Here is a 20,781-nt window from a genome sequence, read left to right as displayed (position 1 = left end):
AGACCATCCTGCCTAACACGGTGAAAACCCGTCTCTACTAAAAATACAAAAAATTAGCCAGGCATGGCGGCGGGCGCCTGTAGTCCCAGCTACTCAGGAGGCTGAGGCAGGAGAATGGGGTGAACCCGGGAGGCGGAGCTTGCAGTGAGCGGAGATCGTGCCACTGCACTCCAGCCTGGGTGACTGAGCAAGACTTCATCTCAAAAAAAAAAAAAAAGTTAATGTCTATCCTGTAATCCCAGCTACTTGGAATGCTGAGGCAGGAGAATCGCTTGAACCCAGGAGGCAGAGGTTGCAGTGAGCCAAGATCGCACCACTGCACTCCAGCCTTGGTGACAGAGCAAGACTCCGTCTCACAAAACAGAAACAAAGCAAAATTAATGTCTAGAACATTAATTCTAGACATTAATTCTACTGTCCAGTAGAAATGCAAAGTAAGCCACAAATGAGAGCCACATGTGCAATTTCACATTTTCTAGTGGCTATTTAAAAAAATTAATAATATACAGTATTTTATTTAAGGATTCAAAATATTATTTTTACATGTAATTAGTATAAAATTATTGCAGCATTTCACTTTTTTAATAAAAATATAATATGTAATGGTTGTACATATTTTACCTTTTCTTTTTGTTGTTGTATGAAGTCTTTGGAACACAGTGTATGTTTTACACATGCAACCCATCTCTCTTTGGTCAAGCCCCATTTTGGGTGCTCAGTAGCCACATGTGGCCAGTGGATATTGTGTTGGAACGCATAGGTTCCTAATTATTCATTTGTGAATGTAATGCTGAAGACAGCAACAAACAGTGACAGATAAGTTTACTTTAGTATGAAGTTTATGTTAAGGTAGTATTGTGTTATAGTAAAAGCATGTTTTTAGTAGATTTTGTTATTAACCACTTTCTTACAAATTTTTGTATTTGAAAGCACATTAGTTTAAAGTATGAGTCTTTGAATAGACAAAAGGAAAGAGTTGGATTTTGGGGTTGGTTCATTTGTTTATTTTCCAAGAGTCCTTACTGTTTGGAAGGGACTTGGGCATATGCTCTGGGGTGAGGAGAACACTAAGAAATCAGTGATGCTGCTTTGTTGGAGGTCTTCCATCCTGTGCATGAATACTTGAAGTGCTGGGCAGGAGCAGGTGGGTGTCTTATGAGTTCCTGCTGAAGTGCAGAGGTCTTGCAGGCTTGGCAGGATGGGAGAAAGCAGAGCACTGTAGGTGGCACAGCTCCCCTGCAGTCCGTCCTGGTGGCTGTTTCCACCCTTGCTTTAGCCATTTTCTGGGAAGAAAATTGAACAGACAAATCATGTTTCTATTTTGGAGGACCAAAGTGTTTCTTGGAGTCTCAGTGTTCTTTCTGCTTTACCCACTGTTGAGTCCAGATCCCTTTGATCATCTTAGGGTCATATATTTTCAGAAATTCCTGTAACTTGACAGTAGTTCCGTCTTTTTCCAATCCAGGTTTGGGAGGGAGAATTAATTTGTACTAACTTCATCATTTACTGAATGTTTAGATGTTCGCAGCAAAATGTTCACTTCTGAGCATACATTATCTCATTTAATATGCTCAAAAAATATGAAGTAGATATTTTTCCCATTTTACAGATTAGGAAAATGAAGCGAGACAGACTGAGTCTTCCTTAAGAATATCTGATAGTAAGAACGATAAAGACCACTTTGTAAAGTGGCTCTCTCGGAGGTAGAATTTCATCTCTGCTTTTTTGTGTGTTTTCTGTTTACCTTTGGTAAAAATTAACAGGGTGGCTGAGGCTTTGAAAACTGAGATATATGCATGCGTTCGGGAAGATCAAAGAAGTCAGCTAACCCTAAGTCGGTGGAAATGCTTTTACTATGTTTCTTAGAGGAAATGTAAAAACAAATTTAATAGAACTATTTTTTTTTTTTTTTGCAAAATTTTGTGTCATAGGATACTTGTAAGTAAAAAAAAGGCTATGTTTAAGCTCACCCTTTTAACTTAAAGAGAATTTATACAATTTCTCTACTTCACAAAGAGCTACATTGGCTATTAAGATTTATGGCAATGTGACTTTGAAGATTTTGTGAAGCAGAATTAACGTTTTAAAATATAACACAAATTGTATTACAGTTTTGTAGTAGCTGTTCTTCGGCTTGGGAGGAGGAATAGGGACTAAAGGTTAAAGGTGATGGATTTATTTCAAGTGTAGATGAACTTTTTTTTTTGAGACAGAGTCTTGCTCTTTCACTGAGACTGAATTGCGGTAGCGAGATCTCGGCTCACTGCAATCTCCACCTCCTCAGTTCAAGAGATTCTTGTGCCTCAGCCTCCTGCCAGCATGCCCGGCTAATTTTTGTATTTTTTAAGAGACAAAGTTTTGACATATTGCCCAGACCGGTCTCGAACTCCTGACCTCAAATGATCTGCCTGCCTTGGCCTCCCAAAATGCTGGGATTATAGGTGTGAGCCACCCCACCTGGCCTCCAGTGTAGATAGACTAACTTTATATTAAAGATCTTGACTTTGTTTTAAAGAAAACTTACTGATTTGGTTCCTGCTACATTTGAAGTCCTGTTTTTCCACCTCAGAATGTATCGGTTATGTAGGGTCTCCGATAGTTCTCTGCCAGTTTGTTGTTTGGCTTGGCTCCTGTTTCTACTTCTATAAATTTTTAAGGTGCCTTGAAGATCAACTTGGGATTTTTAGAGTTTTTACTTCTGCTTTTTTTTGGAAGCAGCAGGTACTTTTTGTGTGTAATGAAATCAGATACAGATTCCTGTTATAGAAAATAAGTAGCTGTGGAGCCTCGCTAATGGAAATGAATATTTGAATTAACAACCCTGCTGTCTGGCCTCTCCCTCTCCTTATTTTGCAAATAGCTCCACAGGCCAAGAGAGGCTAAAGGATTTAGGATTATACAGTTGTTTCACTTAGAAACACAGTAAAGATTATGTAATCCAGAAGTTCTCACCTTTTCTTCTGCCTCCATATGCTGAGATGTTTGAAAGCTTTCCTCTCTCCCCACAAACGAAGCAAAGCAAGTAGGCCCGTTGAGAATCATCCATCTAGCACTGCCTTCCCTGTTAGATGAAGGAACCGAGGCCCCAAGGGAGGAAGTGACCTGACCGTGGCAGAGCTATGTCCCCAGCACCTGGACTGTGTAGCCCAGAGCACAGCATGGTACATTTAATGTACATTTACATACATAATGTACATGGTACGGTTGCTCAGTGTTAATTTCTGATTTGGAGCTAGGAGTCAGATCTTAGTCGATTCAGTGGTTATTATTGGTCTGTTTAAATCTTGAAGTTGGAAAGAGCAATAGGATAGGAAACTGGTACATTAAATCACTGATTTAAAAACCTGTGGCTCCAAACTTACAAAATTTGCTGCATAGGCCACCCCCTAGTGGCCAAATTTTACAACTACAACTTGCTTTTCAGTATGTCTACTTCTTAAGAATCAGTGCCTTAATGAGCTACTGTAGTGATAATTTTTTACTACAGGTGTATTAAAGGAATTTTTTTTTAACAAAGGAGTTCAGAATTGCTGTTTTAAGTATTTCTTAAAAGAAACTATGAAGTTTGATTTTAATATCTGTCTGGAAAAAATATGGAACTGTTTCCCCAAAAGAGCAGCTGTGAGTTTCACCAAAAGAGCAGCTGTAAGTGTAGTGGATTTGTCAAACTAGCTGAGTAATCCTCTTATATATAAACCACAAGTCTGGCTCCAAACAATTTTTATTTTTTGTAATATTTTATGCATACATGAAAACAGGGATAGAACTTTAGTAGTGGTAACTGTCTAATTGCTTCCACTTTGTTTAATTTCTCTACTTAGACTTTTCAGGGAGTCAGTTGTTGGAAGAAAAAGGTAAGTTATGTAGACTGTTCACTGAATTATTGTGAAGCCAGACCATAAAACATCAAGAAGTTAGTGATAAAGACCAAAAAAAGTCAGTGGCTCACACCTGTAATCCCAGCACTTGGGGAATCCGAGGCAGGTGGGTCACTTGAGCCCAGGAGTTCGAGACCAGCCTGGGCAACATGGTAAAACCCTGTCTCTACTAAAAATACAAAAATTAGCCAGGCATGGTGGCACATGCCTATAGTCCCAGCTACTTGAGAGACTGAGGCACAAGAATTGCTTGAACGCTGGAGGCAGAGGTTACAGTGAGCCAAGATCGGGCCACTGCATTCCAGCCTGGGCGATACAGTGATACTTTGTCTCAAGAAACAAAGCAAAACAAGACCCAGAAAAAGGTAATTCTCTGCTGATGGCCTTTTTCTTAGAGACTTACATTATTAATATTCTTTTGTGAACTGATGTGATCATTTAATTAGCACTATTTTTTGTGCCAAACAGTGTGCCTGCCTATAAACTAGGACTTTTTAGAAGCCCTTCCTATTAAACAAATTTTTTTTATTTCTTATTTTTAGCAGTTGCAGACTTGCAAAGGATGTTTCCCACTCCGCCATCTTTAGAACAGCATCCTGCATTTTCTCCTGTGATGAATTATAAAGATGGGATCAGCTCAGAGACAGTGACAGCATTAGGCATGATGGAGAGCCCTATGGTCAGTATGGTTTCAACACAACTCACAGAATTCAAAATGGAAGTGGAGGATGGATTAGGAAGTCCCAAGCCTGAGGAAATTAAGGTAATATTCAGTATGTTAACATTTCCAGGGCAGAGCGGTTTCCAAGTGGATTCATGTACATCTGCTTTAAAATGGCGTATCATCTATGTGCCATATATACATAAGTTCCTAAGAACCCTTTTAATTAGAACATGAGGCACACCAGTGAGCATATTAAGTAGTGTCTTTTGATTGATTTAACATTTCTGTGTTAGCATTTTCTAGTGATCAAAGGAGAGAAATACTGAAAAACGATCATTGTGGTTGCTGTTTTTATGATAGCACTATGCCACTGTAGTGTGTTCTACAGAGTTTACCAGTATTAACACTGACCCCACTCTGTTGTCATAGGACTTTTCATATGTGCACAAAGTTCCATCCTTTCAACCTTTTGTGGGATCCTCCATGTTTGCTCCACTGAAGATGTTGCCGAGCCATTGTTTGCTACCTCTGAAGATACCTGATGCCTGTCTGTTTCGGCCTTCATGGGCAATTCCTCCTAAAATTGAACAACTGCCCATGCCCCCTGCGGCCACTTTCATTAGAGATGGCTACAAGTATGTATAGGCATTGTGTCATTTACTTGCCATATTTGATGGAATTTTTATCTTAACTAAGTGTTTGTTAAAAATGATGACAAGGTCCAGGCATGGTGGCTCATGCCTGTAATCCCAGCACTTTGGGAGGCCGAGGCGGGCGGATCACTTGAGGTCAGGAGTTTGAGACCAGCCTGGCCAACATGATGAAACCCTGTCTCTACTAAAAATACAAAAAATTAGCTGGGCTTGGTCGCGGGAATCTGTAATCCTACCTACTCCGGAGGCTGAGGCAGGAGAATCGCTTGAACCCAGGTGGTGGAGGTTGCAGTGAGCCAAGATCACGCCACTTCTCTCTAGCCTGGGTGACAGAGTGAGACTCTGTCTCAGAAAGAAAAAAAAATGATGACAAGTAGCTTATCATTTGAAACTTCCTTTATTGGTCATTCATATTTTTGTGCAAATTATTTTGTGCTGGAAAATGTGCATTATTTTCTAAATGAAATTTTGTATGCAGACAGTCCCTGACTTACAATGGATTTACTCAGGAGTTTTTGACTTTATGATGACGTAAAAGTAATACACGTTCAGGAGACACTGTACTTCAAGAACCCATACAACCATTCTGTTTTCCACTTTCAGTACCGTATTTGATAAATTACACGAGATACTCCGCACTTGATTGTAAAACAGGCTTTGAGTTAGATGATTTCCCCAATGGTGGGCCAATGTGAGTGTTCTGAATATGTTGAAGACAGGCTAGCACCAGGTGTGGTGGCTCACACCGCAATCCCAACACCTTGGGAGGCCGAGGCAGATGGGTTGCTTGAGCTCAGGAGTTTGAGACCAGCCTGGGCAAATGGCGAAACCCTATCTCTACAAAAAATACAAAAATTTAGCTGGGCGTGATGGCGTGTATCTGTAGTCCCAGCTACTTGGGAGGCTGAGGCAGGAGAATCACTTGAACCCACGAGGCGGAGGTTGCAGTGAGCTGAGATTGCACTACTGCACTCCAGCCTGGTCGACCGAGTGAGACCCTATCACAGAAACAAAGATAGGCTAAACTATGATGGAATCAGTTTTCCCTGTGACAAATAATTTCTTAATAAATAAAGTGATTTGAATGATATGAAAGACCACAAATTCAGATTTCTGCTGTGGTCAGGTAAGCAGTGTATAGATGAAATGGACAGGGTAAATGCAAAAGCGTTGGTACTACTGATGCTCAGCACCATTGTGGGTGGCAGGAGGAGAAGCAAGTGAAGTCTAGTGTGAAACCCCATTTAAAGGGATGTTTGCTATTCAAGTGCAGAGGATTGTTGTCAGGCAGGACTGGGGTCATTGTGGTCAGATCTTGCTGTTTTTGAGGGTCACTTGAAATCTGGATTTTTGTATGTTTTCCTTTCTTTAAAATGTTGTCAGCTAATAGAAAGTTAAGCTTAAGGAACTAATAATACAAATTTGTGGTCCCACCTCAGCCTGTGGGCTGCAAGTTTGTGACCTTCTGTAAAATCATCCTGATGAAGTTAATTTTAATGTTACAACAAGGCCTCCTGCTTGTGTATATAAAGTCAGTGTCAGAAAGAAAAACTGTGACAGAAAAGTACAGAGGAATCCTAGACTTAGGAAGCTACAGTTACTGTATTATAATACTGAAATTCCTGCATTGTAAAAATTATATGCATGACCTTAAATGACCATTTTACATGGGTCTTCCCTTTAAAATGAAGTAGTCCTGCTCTGCCTCCCACACAGGACTTTCACAGTGCTTCAGCAACTAGTGATTGTAGAAGTACCGTGGAAATAACAATGCACCAGCAACATAAAGAGCGTGCTGAAAAGCACCCTGAGCACCTGGCTGGTGTGCTGCTGCTGTGCTCCAATTGTACTCTAGCTTACTCAGCTAGATCCTGGCACAACACAGCTGGAACACCTTGGTGCACGCATAAGGGGTTGGGTTAGCACATACAGTTGCTAATAAATGACATAGCAGTTTTAAGAACCCATTCAACAGTTTAATCTCTTTCATGCATACAGGTTTCCCCAAAAAGGTCACATGTAAGCTTTTGCTGTATAATGGCTTAAATAATTTAGGTCATTATTTAGATCTATTACATCTTTCATTTGCCATTCCAAAGATTCTTTGTGTTCTTAACTGGCTCTATTAGTACAACCTTATGTGATGAAGGTTTTGTTTCTGTTTTTGTTTTTTGGGGTTTTTTTTTTTTGGAGACAAGGTCTTGCTGTGTCACCCGGGCTGGAGTACAGTGGCACAATTGCAGCTCAATGCAGCCTTGACCTCCTGGGCTCAAGCAGTCCTCCCACATCAGCCTCCTGAGCAGCTGGGACTATAGGCACGTGCCACCACACCCAGCTAATTTTTATGGAATTTTGTTGTAGAGTTTGTGTCTCTCTACACTGGTCCTGAACTCCTGGGTTCAAGTGCTCCTCCTGCCTTGGCCTCCTAAAGTATTGGGATTATAGGCATGAGCTACTGCACCTGGCATGAAGGTGATTCCTGTCTGCTCTGTCCACTATGGCAGTCACCAGCTTCCTGCTGCAGGTGTTGATCACTTGAAATGTGGCTAGTGAGACCAAGACTGAATTGTTTTATGTTAATTAATTTAAATTTAGGACATGGGGACTGGTGGCTACCTTATTGGAACAGCATGTTTCTAGAGTGTGTGTAATCCTGCTGTGCTCTCTGCTCGCCATCACCGTGGGCTCCTTTGTCACACGCAATACCCCTGCAATCACTTGCTTATGAGCCACCTGGTGTTTCTCCTTTTCACTTTCAACTCTCCAGCTTCTAGTGTAGAGTTGCTACTCAGTTCATTTTTATTAAATGGGAAAAATCAGATTACAAGATAAGCCATTCTTACTACCCAGGGAGCAATTTAATTCTTCAGGTTTTCAGTTAGTACTCATAGTTCCTTTTCTGATCTGAACTGCATAATAATTTTAGGGTTTTGTCGAACAGGAAAATTTGAAAGGAGTCCAATTAAAGATCATTATTACACACTTACTATTTTGGTCTCTAAGAGAGCAGTGATTGCCAATCAAGTTGTTTTTTTTTTTTTTTTATCTGTACTCAAAGATACTACTGTTCCTCAGATTTGATATTTATTTACAGTGCCTGATTTGGACTTTTTGGCTGGTAGTTTAGACATAACTAATTAAAAATCACAAGAAAATTATTTGAAGAGACATTTCTTTATGACATTCTTCTTTCACATTTTAAGTAACTGAATATGTAGTTTATTGGAGGAGCATTGGTTTAAGTACAGTATTTATATATATAGAAGAATATTAAGAATTTTTAAAAATCTCTATTCTTTTGATACCTTCTAAGTAGAAAAAATGGACTCATATGCTAATATACATACACATCTAAGAAAGTACAGTCGTCCCTTGGTATCCTTGGGGGATTGATTCCAGGACCCCCTCGGATACCAAAATCTGAAGATACTCAAGTCCCCTATATAAAATGGCAGAGTATTTGCATATAATTTACACAAATCCTTCTGTATACCTTAAGTCATCTCTGGATTACTCGTAATCCTGATACAATGTAAATGCTATATAAATGTTGTACTTTACTGTTTTGATTTGTATTTTTTAATTGTTGTATTTTTATTTTGATTTCCCATCTGTATGTGGCTGAATCCGCAGATGTGGAGTCTGTGGATATAGAGGGCCAACTGTATATCAAGACAATGTTTTATGATAATGAAACAGCAGAACCTTGCAGTCAGTGTTTTCTGTTTAGCTGTTCCAAAAAGAAGTCACTGCTTATGAGAAAGTAGATACCATAGCCCAGTCAGTCTTGGGCAACTAAAATAATTACACTGTATGCAATGCATAACAGATTGAAAAGTGAAAAATGAAGTGCTTACCACCCCACAGAAAACTGTTGGAAGCTGGAAACTCTGATACAGTATGTGTACTTCTGTGCAACCACCTAATTAATACTGAGGCCTCTTAGCCGCATATGTAATATTCCTGTCAGTTGTAGTATAGTACTGGTAAATGGGCTACCTAAAATGTAATTCCCTCCTGGTCACTCATTACTAGAAAAATGTAAGCCTAGATAGGGCTGCATTTTGAAAATTAGAGAAATGTTAAATTTTCATGTGTATTTGATTATAACTACTTTGATATTATATATAGATTATAGCCTCAGAGAACGAGTACACTGGCAGACTTTCAGATTCAAAAAAAATGACAAAAATGTAATTGCAAATTAGATGGAAATTTCATCCTGTGGTCCTCTAGCTAATTTAGTGTCTGAACTTATAGGTGAAGTTCCATTTAGTAGTTACAACTTTTCAAATTACGTTGACCAAACCCAGTGCCATGTTTTGTTACAAAAATAGTAAAAGTTCCTTCAAGAGATTAGGATGAGGATGCTTCTATGTGGAATAAGTAGAAGGAAAGTGCTTTGTTGAATTATTCTTCATACCTTACTACTTCTTTACACACTGCACTGACCTTTGTATCTTTTTTTTTTTTTTTAAGAGAAAATTAAATATACCAGTGTATACCAGTGATAGCAGAAACAAATGAGAAACATGCAGTACATGGGTGGGGTGATCGTGTATCTACTTCAACATCTGTGACATGCTGCCTTTCCTTACTTGGTGCCTTCTCTTTTTGTAGTAACGTGCCTAGTGTTGGGAGCCTAGCAGATCCAGACTATCTGAACACACCACAGATGAACACACCTGTGACGTTGAACAGCGCTGCCCCAGCCAGCAATAGTGGGGCAGGAGTCCTACCATCTCCAGCAACCCCTCGCTTCTCTGTCCCCACACCACGAACCCCCAGGACCCCAAGAACTCCCAGAGGTGGGGGCACTGCCAGTGGTCAAGGGTCTGTTAAGTATGATAGCACCGATCAAGGGTCACCAGCCTCCACCCCCTCTACTACGCGGCCCCTCAACTCTGTGGAGCCCGCCACCATGCAACCAATTCCCGAAGCCCACAGCCTCTATGTTACCCTGATTCTCTCTGATTCCGTGATGAATATCTTTAAAGACAGAAACTTTGACAGCTGTTGCATCTGTGCCTGCAACATGAACATCAAAGGGGCAGATGTCGGGCTTTACATCCCCGATTCTTCCAATGAGGACCAGTACCGCTGTACCTGTGGGTTTAGTGCGATTATGAACCGCAAACTTGGCTACAATTCAGGACTCTTCCTTGAAGATGAGTTGGATATTTTTGGGAAGAATTCTGATATTGGTCAGGCTGCAGAGAGGCGCTTAATGATGTGTCAGTCCACCTTCCTTCCTCAGGTGGAAGGAACCAGAAAACCCCAGGAGCCACCCATAAGCCTTCTCCTCCTCCTCCAGAATCAACACACACAACCTTTTGCTTCACTGAGTTTCCTGGACTACATTTCCTCTAACAATCGCCAAACTCTTCCCTGTGTAAGCTGGAGTTATGACCGGGTGCAAGCAGATAATAACGATTACTGGACGGAATGCTTTAATGCGTTGGAGCAGGGGCGGCAGTATGTGGATAACCCCACTGGTGGAAAAGTGGACGAAGCTCTGGTGAGAAGTGCCACTGTGCACTCTTGGCCTCACAGCAATGGTAGGTGTCCCAGAACACAAATTTACTTTGAGGAGTATCTTGGTATGATCATAACTTAAAAGCTTTCTTTACTGTATTTGACAAAAAAATTTAATTTCATGTCTTTAGGGGGAAAAAAAAAAACCTAAAGTGAGAGCTATGTTTACTTCATCCTAAACTTAAGGACTGGGAGAATGTTTTATATTGAAACACCTTTGGAGAAGAGTAATTGTTTTCTGAAATTTTCCTCTTGTAACTCATAAGTAAGCAGTCCTTGTTGGAAACCTGTGACCGATGAGTGTTAGAGTCGTCAAGAGCTTAGAGACTGATAATTTGCACACTCTCGCATGCTTAAATCCACCATTCGGAGATCAAGTTTCCAAGAAACCTCTTCCAGGAAGCCTACCCATTTGCAGAGTCTCTTCTCCCTTCTCTGTTCCCCCCCTCTGTTGCATCTCTTGTAACAAAATCACATTTTACTTTGCATTGTGGTTACTGGGACGTATAACTGGTTGTATTATTAAAAGTTCCAGTTGACAAACATTTTCGAAGTTGGGTTGTAAGAGTGCCAAGCAACTTGCTATTTCCTTTTCTTATTCATTCACTGCCTAAACTTCAATGCATCATGGGGAATAAAATGGCTACCGAAAGAAACAAGGCACTTGCCCTCATGGACTTTCTGATCTATTCGGGAAGTGGACATTAATTAAATAATTACACAAGTACACATATTATTACAACCCATTTTATAAGTGATAAAAGCATGGGATAGAGGGGGTACTCTAGGCTGAAGGTCAGAGAAGACTTCGTTGAAGAAGTAGTAACATTTGTTTGGAGATCTCAATGATGAGTACACATTAACTGAGGAAGGAGAATGGGGAGCAAGGCATGTGTCCGAGACGGAAGGTGCTGCAAGTGGGAAAGCCCTTGGTTGGGGCCTTTAGAAGCTGAAGCGAGGCTAGAAGCCAGCAGGGGCTAGATTACAGTGACTCTTTAGAGGCATGCTAGGGGTTGGGTCTTCCTGCTCAAAGCAATAAAAAGTCATTGAAAGGTTATAAGAAGAAACATTGGCGTCAGATTTGTGTAGTTAGAAAAGAAAAATAACAATGTGCACTGGCTATAATTCTGTGTATGGATTAGAAAATGGCAGGAATGGATTTGGGGAGACTAGGGGTTTATTGAGGAAGACCTAGTAAGAAACAATAGCTTGCCTTAGTGTCCTTTTGAAGATGGAGAAGAAGCGGAATCATTCAAGAGAAGTTTAGGAAGTATTATTGCAGGACTCGATAATGGGTTTAGTTTTGGGGATAAGGGAAAGATAGATGTTAAGGAGGAGCCCCAGATTTGTTACTAGTATACCTGGATAGTCGGTGGTGTTCAAAAATAAGTACACTGGAGGAAGACTATATCTGGAGAGAAAGTTTATAAATTGAGTTGTGGAAGTTTGGAAGTTTTAAAGATCCCTTTTGATATATCCAGGTAGAGGTATCAAATAGACTCTTGGGCCTTTTGCTCAGGGGAGAGGGAGTAGTTGGCATATAGATGATAACTTCAATTAAGGGGGCACAGATGAGCTCATTGAGGAGGAGGAGAAAAGTATAGAATGCGAAGAGGGCCTGGTAGAGCTTAGCTAAATTCTGACAGGTATAGGTGAGGCAGGGAAGCATGAGCCTATCAAGGAAGTGGAGAAGGAAGAACCATAGAGGGGCTCTTGGGCTCTTGGAAGCCAGGGGTAGCCAGTGTTTCAAGAAAGAGGAAGTGATCGACAGGCATTAAAATGCAAGTGAAGATTTTAAGGTAAGGATTAAACATGTCTTCTGACCGTGGTGAGAGCTGTTTCTGTAGAGTGGTGGGAGCAGAGGCCAGACTGGAAGGGCTGTGTGAATGAAGTGGGAACCCTGTTTCTGAACAACTCTCAGTCTTGCAGGGAAGAAAGTTATATAAGATTCTTAAATGCAGTTAGAAATCTGAAATAATAAAAAGTATGTCCAGAGGTCGTCAGTAGAGTATGGGGAGTAATGGGTATTTTCTGACTAGGCCAATCAGGGAAGCTTTCATGGAGGTGGAGATGACTAAGGAAGCATTAAAGGGTTGTACTCTTTTGTATAACTGTTTTGGTTTAAGCACAGTGCCTTATACTTAAGCAGGCCCTTAATCAGTTTCTAGTAAATGGATTTATGAAGTGAAGAAAATGCAGCCTTTCCCCTAAAAAAAAATGTGGATGATCAGCTTGGGTGAGTCCTTTTACTAGATAGGCCTTCAGATGGAAAAGCAGTCTGTGTGCATGAATCAGTGGTGGTGTCTTTCAGGATGAAAAATAGGACATTTTATTGCAGGGGAGGTCTGGATTTCAAATTTTAAGATGCCTAAAAGTACCAGATAATGTAAATGAATGAGATGGGAGACAGATTTGCAAAAGGCAGTGCCTTAAGCTGTCTTTCCAAAACTCACTTTCTCTTTTGCAGGCACAGGAATAGGGTTCATAAGAAACATGCTTGCTTTTAGTTTCCTCAAATCTGTGGTTCTCTTGGTCTGTGATTTCCCACTTTTGGTAGAGCCATTAATACAAGAAGTATTCACTGTTGTTCTTACTATATGTAAAAAGAAGCACCGGCTGAAGATAAAAGGCAATGAACACTGCGTCAGACTCAGGCAGACAGCAGAATAGGGGCCATGAGGTGCCTGAAGGGGACAGCTGCTCCTCAGCTCCAGCAAGTGGTGATTATGCAGGAATATGGGTCTCTCAGTTCAGGGGAAGCTGGCAATCTAGATTTGTGTGTGAAATGTCCTGGAGTGATTTGTTCCACAGTTTAACAAAATATTCTATGGACCACCACTTTGCAACCTATGCTTTACTGATTTAGAGACACATTTGAAAATGTCTTAAGAATCCTTAATCATCGTGTGTTTCAAATTTAGTTGGCAGATAAATCTTAGATTTCTTTCCATGCCCTTTCCCTAATCTGCTAGAAGAGTAAGAGGAAGGCAAAGTCTTCAGGAATCCAGCTGTGCAGATTCACACCACATCACCTACAGCATAATTAGCTCTTTTGGCAGACCTTGTTAAGAATCTGATGAGCATGATGAACCCTCCATCCTGAGAAAAAAACAATACATATGTCCAAATGTGCTTGCACGGTTTTGCATAGAGTTCAGACAACTTTTAAATTTTAGGTTAAAAATCCCTCCCCAGGGCTACTGCTGGGACTGAAGTCATCTGCATTTAGAAGGCAGTGAATCCCATCCATGCCTGCAGAGGGCTTTGGTCTTCAAGGGACTTCAGCTGTGTTTCCCCGTGCCTCTGGCTGCACTGAAGATTGGCTTTCTCTTTATTATGCATTCTGTATTTTGTGAAAATATTTTTACAATTAAGAGCATTTAAAGAGTTTTTAAAAGCTTCTGTTTAAGTTCCATTTTTTCCTACTCATCATAAACAAAACATTGATATTTGCAAGTAAAAGTAATAATTAAGAAACTTGCAGCTGTCTTGTGAAAATCCTTGGAAACAGTTTTACATGGTTTTAAAAAGTTGCACCTATCCATTTTTCCACTTTTAAACAATTCTTCCATTAAACTTTTTTATATAGAGTAATCCGTTTCTCCTTTTATTATTTTTGATACTAAATTATCAATTATTTTCTCTAATTTAGTAGAAGAATATCTTTCGTCCTGACTCCTATTTCAAATATTTTAGAATCTACTACAGCTAATGACGTTGTTCTGGACTGTAACTGAGGCTTGAGGTGATGGCGAGGAAGAGGAGGGTGCCAGCCCCCTTATCTTCTCTGTCTCTTCTCACTTCTCTTCCAGTGCTGGACATCAGCATGCTCTCCTCCCAGGATGTGGTTCGTATGCTGTTGTCCCTGCAGCCCTTTCTCCAAGATGCCATCCAAAAGAAGCGCACGGGCAGGACCTGGGAGAACATCCAGCATGTGCAGGGACCACTCACTTGGCAGCAGTTCCATAAAATGGCAGGACGAGGAACCTACGGTAGGGTCTTTGTCCTGTTTAAAATTCCTTCTGACTTCAGTGCTGTTCAGTGAAGAGCAGCTTAGTTACTGTCAAGTCCTTGCTTCACTAACAAAACAGGGGAGTCTTTTTCTTCATGACCATTAAGTTTTATAATCTCTTTGTTTTCCTAAAGTTAATTTTAGAGTTAAGTTTCCTAACACCCTTGGCGTAATCCAGGTCAGTGAGGAAGATAATCCCTAAAAAGTGCATTTCTTAGATTCTCCTCATCTTCCCAGTCCTCATTGCATTTTCATCTGGATGGACTTCTGGGCCAGTTCTGTACTTCATCATAGTTAGGATCATAATGCTTATCTTGAAGGAAATGATGTAGTGCTGCTTGGAAGGTTAATTTTAACTTGTTCTAGTCCGCCCTCTGATCTTACTGAACTTTGTAAGCAAATTCTGACTTAATTAAGAGTCCTCATCAGTGACCATTTAATTAGATGATTTGAAAAATACTTTTAAGAATGTCTTGTCAACATGGAGTGACATTTCAGATGCTAGAATTAAGACCAGTGTACCAGGAATTTCAAAATTGTACAGATTGTGGGAAAAACTCTCTAGCACCTTCCTAAACTACAATGTCATTTTAGGTTCAGAAGAATCTCCTGAGCCGTTGCCCATTCCCACTCTGCTGGTAGGCTATGACAAGGATTTCCTCACCATCTCGCCATTCTCCTTGCCATTTTGGGAGAGGCTCTTGTTGGACCCATATGGGGGCCACCGTGATGTTGCCTATATTGTGGTGTGTCCAGAAAATGAGGCCTTGCTCGAAGGAGCCAAAACTTTCTTCAGGGACTTGAGTGCTGTATACGAGGTGAGGAAGTTACTGTGAAAATCACTTTTTATGACTTGTATCCTCTGATTGTTTCTAGTGATGACTAAATTTCAAGACAAATGTCTTGAAAGTAAATCTCAAAGAAACTTCGCAAACAGGAGGATGAGGAAGAGAATTGAATTGACAAATTTTTCTGGAAGCAAATTGCTTTCCCATCTTGGCTTTATATTTGTTAGATTTAGAAAACATTCCTCTCCCATTCTTACTATACATCTTAAAATCCCATCAGTTCTCTCTTCTCCATTTATGTGCTAAAAGGTGAAGAATATTGCTCACCAGGGGAAAGTGTGGCAATGTAGAAGATGAGCTTTACAAAAAGAGCACATCTACTCTTTTTATTTATTTATTGGATGGATTGAGGGATAGGGTGAGTGGTGAGAGTTCCTGACAACAGTATAAAAATGTTTCTTTTGAAAATTTCTGAATTGAAACATAAGTTTAATGAATCATGTCCCTATTGTGTTTCAACACGACATCTTAATACTGAAACTTTGATACTGATTAAAAATATAATGCCTCTAATAATGTAAAAACCAGGCAGATAATTTTACATCTTTAGTATATGAATTCTTATTGCTTTAAACAAATAGAATCATGTCTGTCTTTGAATAATAAGTGCTACATTTCTTATGCCAAAGTATATATGCACTAAGTTCTTTGTATCTGATACATCTAATGTCTTTGTATTTGGTAAAATGAAATTAATATCTGTAAAGTGTTTAGAACTATGATAGGCACGTAAACATTATGAAAGTGGTTTTAAAGTGAGATTCCAAGCTGAATTCCCAAATATTCCAAAACAGGACATTCATGATCTGTAAATGTATGAGTAGGCATGGAATAGTAAATTTATGTGTTGCTACAAAGAAATGAGATGCTAACGTGATGTAATGACATCAATTAAGTCACTGAAGGAAGCCCTTGAATACATTCGTTTCTGAACAGTGTCTGGTCAGGGGATATATAACACTATTAAATCATAATTAACTGAACATTTGTGTAAGCAGTTTTAAAGCCCAGCCATTCCCTTGAATGGAACCTTCAGCTTAAGTTACAAAATGTAAAAACCACTGCCAGATCTTTTTAAGAGGGTGCAGACACTCTTTAAATTTTTCGTAATGACTTCACTAGGGTTGCTCATTCAGCAGTGATTCATACCTCCTTAAGAAGAGTATATACTAGAGGATTTTGTCAGGGCTTAGTAAGCCTTCACTTCATCTACTCCAATAAGGGATAATAATATGGGCTCTCCTGCTGGTGAACAGGTAGTTTACTTTTTGCAGGTTTATTATATTCCCTGCCATAAGCACCCATTTAGCGTCATGGAGATTAATAGCAGACTCTCCTTGTCCTATTCACTTTAAAAAAAAAAAAAAGTGATCAGCGTACTCACTGCTTCAGTGGCCCCTGCTATTGGTGATCTCCAAATGTCTGTAACAGAACAGATGGCCCATACAATTTTAATGTTATCTTATGGGAAAACATTATGAGTAGGGATTACTTAGGAGATTTTAGTGGACATATGTCTCAGTCAGCCTACTGTGGCAGGAATCTGCTAATTCTTTGTCCGTTAGCAGTCAGGTAGTGTTCAGCAGCCTCCTCTTGTATAGGAGGAATTGGCTTGAGTGAAGAAACTTTTTTTTTTTTTAGAGAGCCTAGTCCAAGTTTTAGAGAGACAGATAGCAATTTAAGGGTACATTACAATTACCTGGAAGGACCAACTTATAATGTTGCTTTGATTGCATGCAGTAACCCTAAAAGAAAAAGGAAAATGCTTCCATATGTATGTTAAAGAATCTGCCTTGCTAACCATTGGTACCAAATGAAGGAATGGCCCCTGTTATAACTAATGATCTCGTCTATGATATCAGATGTGTAGGCTTGGGCAGCACAAGCCCATCTGCAAAGTGCTACGTGACGGGATCATGCGCGTGGGAAAAACCGTGGCACAGAAGCTGACAGATGAGCTTGTGAGTGAGTGGTTTAACCAGCCTTGGAGCGGCGAGGAGAATGACAATCATTCCAGACTCAAACTTTATGCGCAAGTTTGCCGCCATCACCTAGGTAAATGGGAATTTATTTGGCAAAGTAGAACTGGAGAAGTAAAATAGCAAATCCCTCCCATCCTTCTTTTATAGATGCAACATTGTATTTCTTTTGCCTCAAGTAATGCTGTATTTGTTAAGGTCCATTTGGGTGTTCTGAGCAGTTTAATGCTAATTTCTGTATGTACATATATTTTTTAAAAACTATTCAAAGTTGCCTAATCATGTCTAATTTACTCCACATTTTGAAAACTTAGCAGCATGACTTGGTGTTAGCTGCTTAGTTTTAACCCATATTCTGAAGAGAATCTTAGAAGCTTGTAAACCTAGGAGTATAATGTCCCGTGATGACTGTGGAATATATAGCTTCTCAATTTTCAGGGCAGGCATATGGAATCAGTCTGAAAGGAGACTATCACAAGTGATTGATTTTCTCTTTTCAAACAGGCCTCTTCTGTAGAATTTATAAGTTGCTCCATGTGCATCTCCATGTTTGCAGAATACATAAGCATGAGTGTGGAGATAGTATTTTGTGTATTGTAATCAGAGTATTGCAGCTTGAAAGCATAATTTTTTTACAAGTGACCATTCTAGATTTCTGGTTCAGTCGACACTGCAGAATATCACTAAAGTCACCTCTTTGCATGTATTCTTTCAGCACCTTATTTAGCCACTCTGCAGCTTGATAGCAGCCTGTTGATACCACCTAAATACCAGACCCCACCAGCAGCAGCACAGGGACAGGCTACGCCTGGGAATGCTGGGCCCTTAGCTCCAAATGGATCAGCAGCTCCCCCAGCTGGCAGTGCATTTAACCCCACCTCGAATAGTAGTACTACAAATCCTGCAGCAAGTAGTTCCGCATCTGGTTCCTCTGTGCCACCGGTCTCATCGTCTGCCTCTGCTCCTGGTATTAGCCAGATAAGCACTACCTCTTCTTCAGGATTCAGTGGTAGTGTTGGAGGGCAGAACCCCAGCACTGGGGGCATTTCTACGGATAGAACTCAAGGGAGCATAGGCTGTGGCGGAGACACTGACCCTGGGCAGAGCTCTTCTCAGCCCTCACAGGATGGACAAGAGAGGTATGTTACTCACTAATTGAGACGAGTGGCTTCAGCTCAGACCCTTTCTCTCTTCTTCTGCACCTTTTCTCCCTTGACCTCATGATTCTCTGAATCCTATGAAGTGCTCTATTTCTCTTCTTCTCAAAAGAAAGGGGTAATGGTCGATCTAAAGCTGCAGTGTTAAAATTTTGAGACTTCTTATAAATTATTATGACTTATAAACCTTATTATTAAACTTACTATCAACTTAATTGATAACAACTTTGTACAACATAACCATAGAAAAGAAAGGGGAGTTTGAAAAAGATATCTCCCATTTTAGAGGAGTACATTGCCATTTTCCATCTGCCTTCAATGCTCTCTGGCTTGGTTTGCCTGTATTTTGGTAAGGTGATACACGTTACTCTTACATTTAATCTGTAAACATTCTTTAGGGAGCCTGTGTGCTCTAGAATTGAGCACTTTTGTTTTTCATACTCGTGTAATTTATGTTTATTTTGTGCATCTCACAAGTGACTCTCTCGCCAGTGTTACAGAAAGGGAGAGAATAGGAATTCCCACGGAGCCTGACTCTGCAGACAGCCATGCCCACCCTCCAGCCGTTGTCATTTACATGGTGGACCCATTCACTTATGCTGCGGAGGAGGACTCCACTTCTGGGAACTTTTGGCTGTTGAGCTTGATGCGCTGCTACACAGAAATGCTGGATAATTTACCTGAGCATATGAGAAATTCTTTCATTCTCCAGGTTACTGTTTGCAAGTTTATTATTTACTTTTGATGTTGATATTTTTGTTGTTGTGAAAATAAATACAGGCTTATGGTTTTTCTTAAAAAATGGAAGTACAGGTTAATTATCCCCTAACCAAAATACTAGGGACCAGAGTGTTTTGGATTTTTGATTTTGGAATGTTTGCATGTATGTAATGGGAGACCTTGGCAGTGGACCCAAGTCTAAACATAAAATTTGTGTTTTATATACACCTTATACACTTAACCTGAAGGTAATTTTATAGAATATTTTTAATAATTTTGTGCTTTATACAAAGTTTTGATTAAATTTTGACTGCAGCACATCACGTGAGGTCTGATACGGAATTTTCCACTTGTGGCATTTTATTGACATTCCAAAAATTTTGGGTTTTGGCGCATTTTGGATTTCAGATTTTTTGATTAGGGATATTCAACCTGTACCTGAAAGTATAAAAGAAAAAATAGTCATAATTCCGACTTTTACATTCAACCACCATTACCATTGTGGTGTTTTTCTAGCTTGTTTTTCTATTTTTGTTTACACAATTGAGATCATACTTTTAATATAACTTACTTTCTATCTAATGTTATTCATGAATACATTTTCATGTTATTTAAATTCTTACTAGCATTTTTAATGACTGCATATTTTCCATAGCCATTCCTATATCTCCACTTCTTTACTGTTATAAATAAAGCCATAGTACACATTTATGTATAATCTTATTTTTCACATTTCAGTTCATTTTTTAACATGGATTCTTAGACGTAGATGCTGACACATATTGCCAAATTCCATTCCAAAAGAGATTACACTTACTTTCCTTTCATCAGTGAATGAGTGTGCTTATTTTCACTGCACCTTTGACAGCTTTATAGTGTAATGATTTTTTAAAAAATTCTATATAGATGAAAAACAGTGCTTCGGATGTTTGGGTTTCATTTTAATGTCACTTTAACTGAAGCTATCTTGTAAAATTAAAAGATTGAAATTAAAGTTATCAGAGTACATTGCTGATAGTTTTCCATTGTTTTGAAGTCTGTATCCTAAATGATTAAGTAATAATTCCAAAAAATGCCACACACACTGTGTAATTATAAAAAGGAGAAATATAATACAATTTGGCGGCCATGGTAATACCTGTAATAAATTGAGATCTTACCTCTAAAATGGGAACATGGTAGTTTCTAAGTGACAGTATAACTTGACCCATATAATCGTACATCTTTCGAAATTGCTGGTGATAGAGAATTTTATGTCAGTGGAAGGAATTAGGATTTAATTATATTATGTGTGACACTGATATATTTTAGGGCTGAGGTTACCTCTCCCCATTG

General features: G+C 39.6%; 1 protein-coding gene across 3 annotated transcripts in view; it reads left to right on the top strand.

Moving 5' to 3' along the window:
* MED13L (mediator complex subunit 13L) overlaps positions 1 to 20,781 on the top strand; it is a 317,548-nt gene that overhangs the window by 274,424 nt on the left and 22,343 nt on the right. For 2 of the 3 annotated variants that reach the window (XM_008004841.3, XM_073021142.1), the window contains 8 exons: positions 4,421 to 4,641; positions 4,972 to 5,177; positions 9,816 to 10,753; positions 14,543 to 14,722; positions 15,337 to 15,560; positions 17,453 to 17,645; positions 18,285 to 18,708; positions 19,219 to 19,438. In XM_008004841.3, the coding sequence (XP_008003032.3) occupies positions 4,421 to 4,641; positions 4,972 to 5,177; positions 9,816 to 10,753; positions 14,543 to 14,722; positions 15,337 to 15,560; positions 17,453 to 17,645; positions 18,285 to 18,708; positions 19,219 to 19,438 (2,606 nt within the window). The remainder of the gene's footprint in view (positions 1 to 4,420; positions 4,642 to 4,971; positions 5,178 to 9,815; positions 10,754 to 14,542; positions 14,723 to 15,336; positions 15,561 to 17,452; positions 17,646 to 18,284; positions 18,709 to 19,218; positions 19,439 to 20,781) is intronic. The other variant, XM_008004842.3, reaches the window with a different exon arrangement.

The sequence above is a fragment of the Chlorocebus sabaeus genome, chromosome 11 (assembly GCF_047675955.1).
Source record: "Chlorocebus sabaeus isolate Y175 chromosome 11, mChlSab1.0.hap1, whole genome shotgun sequence".
Classification (NCBI taxonomy): Eukaryota; Metazoa; Chordata; class Mammalia; order Primates; family Cercopithecidae; genus Chlorocebus; species Chlorocebus sabaeus.
This window is presented reverse-complemented; position numbering and strand designations above follow the sequence as displayed.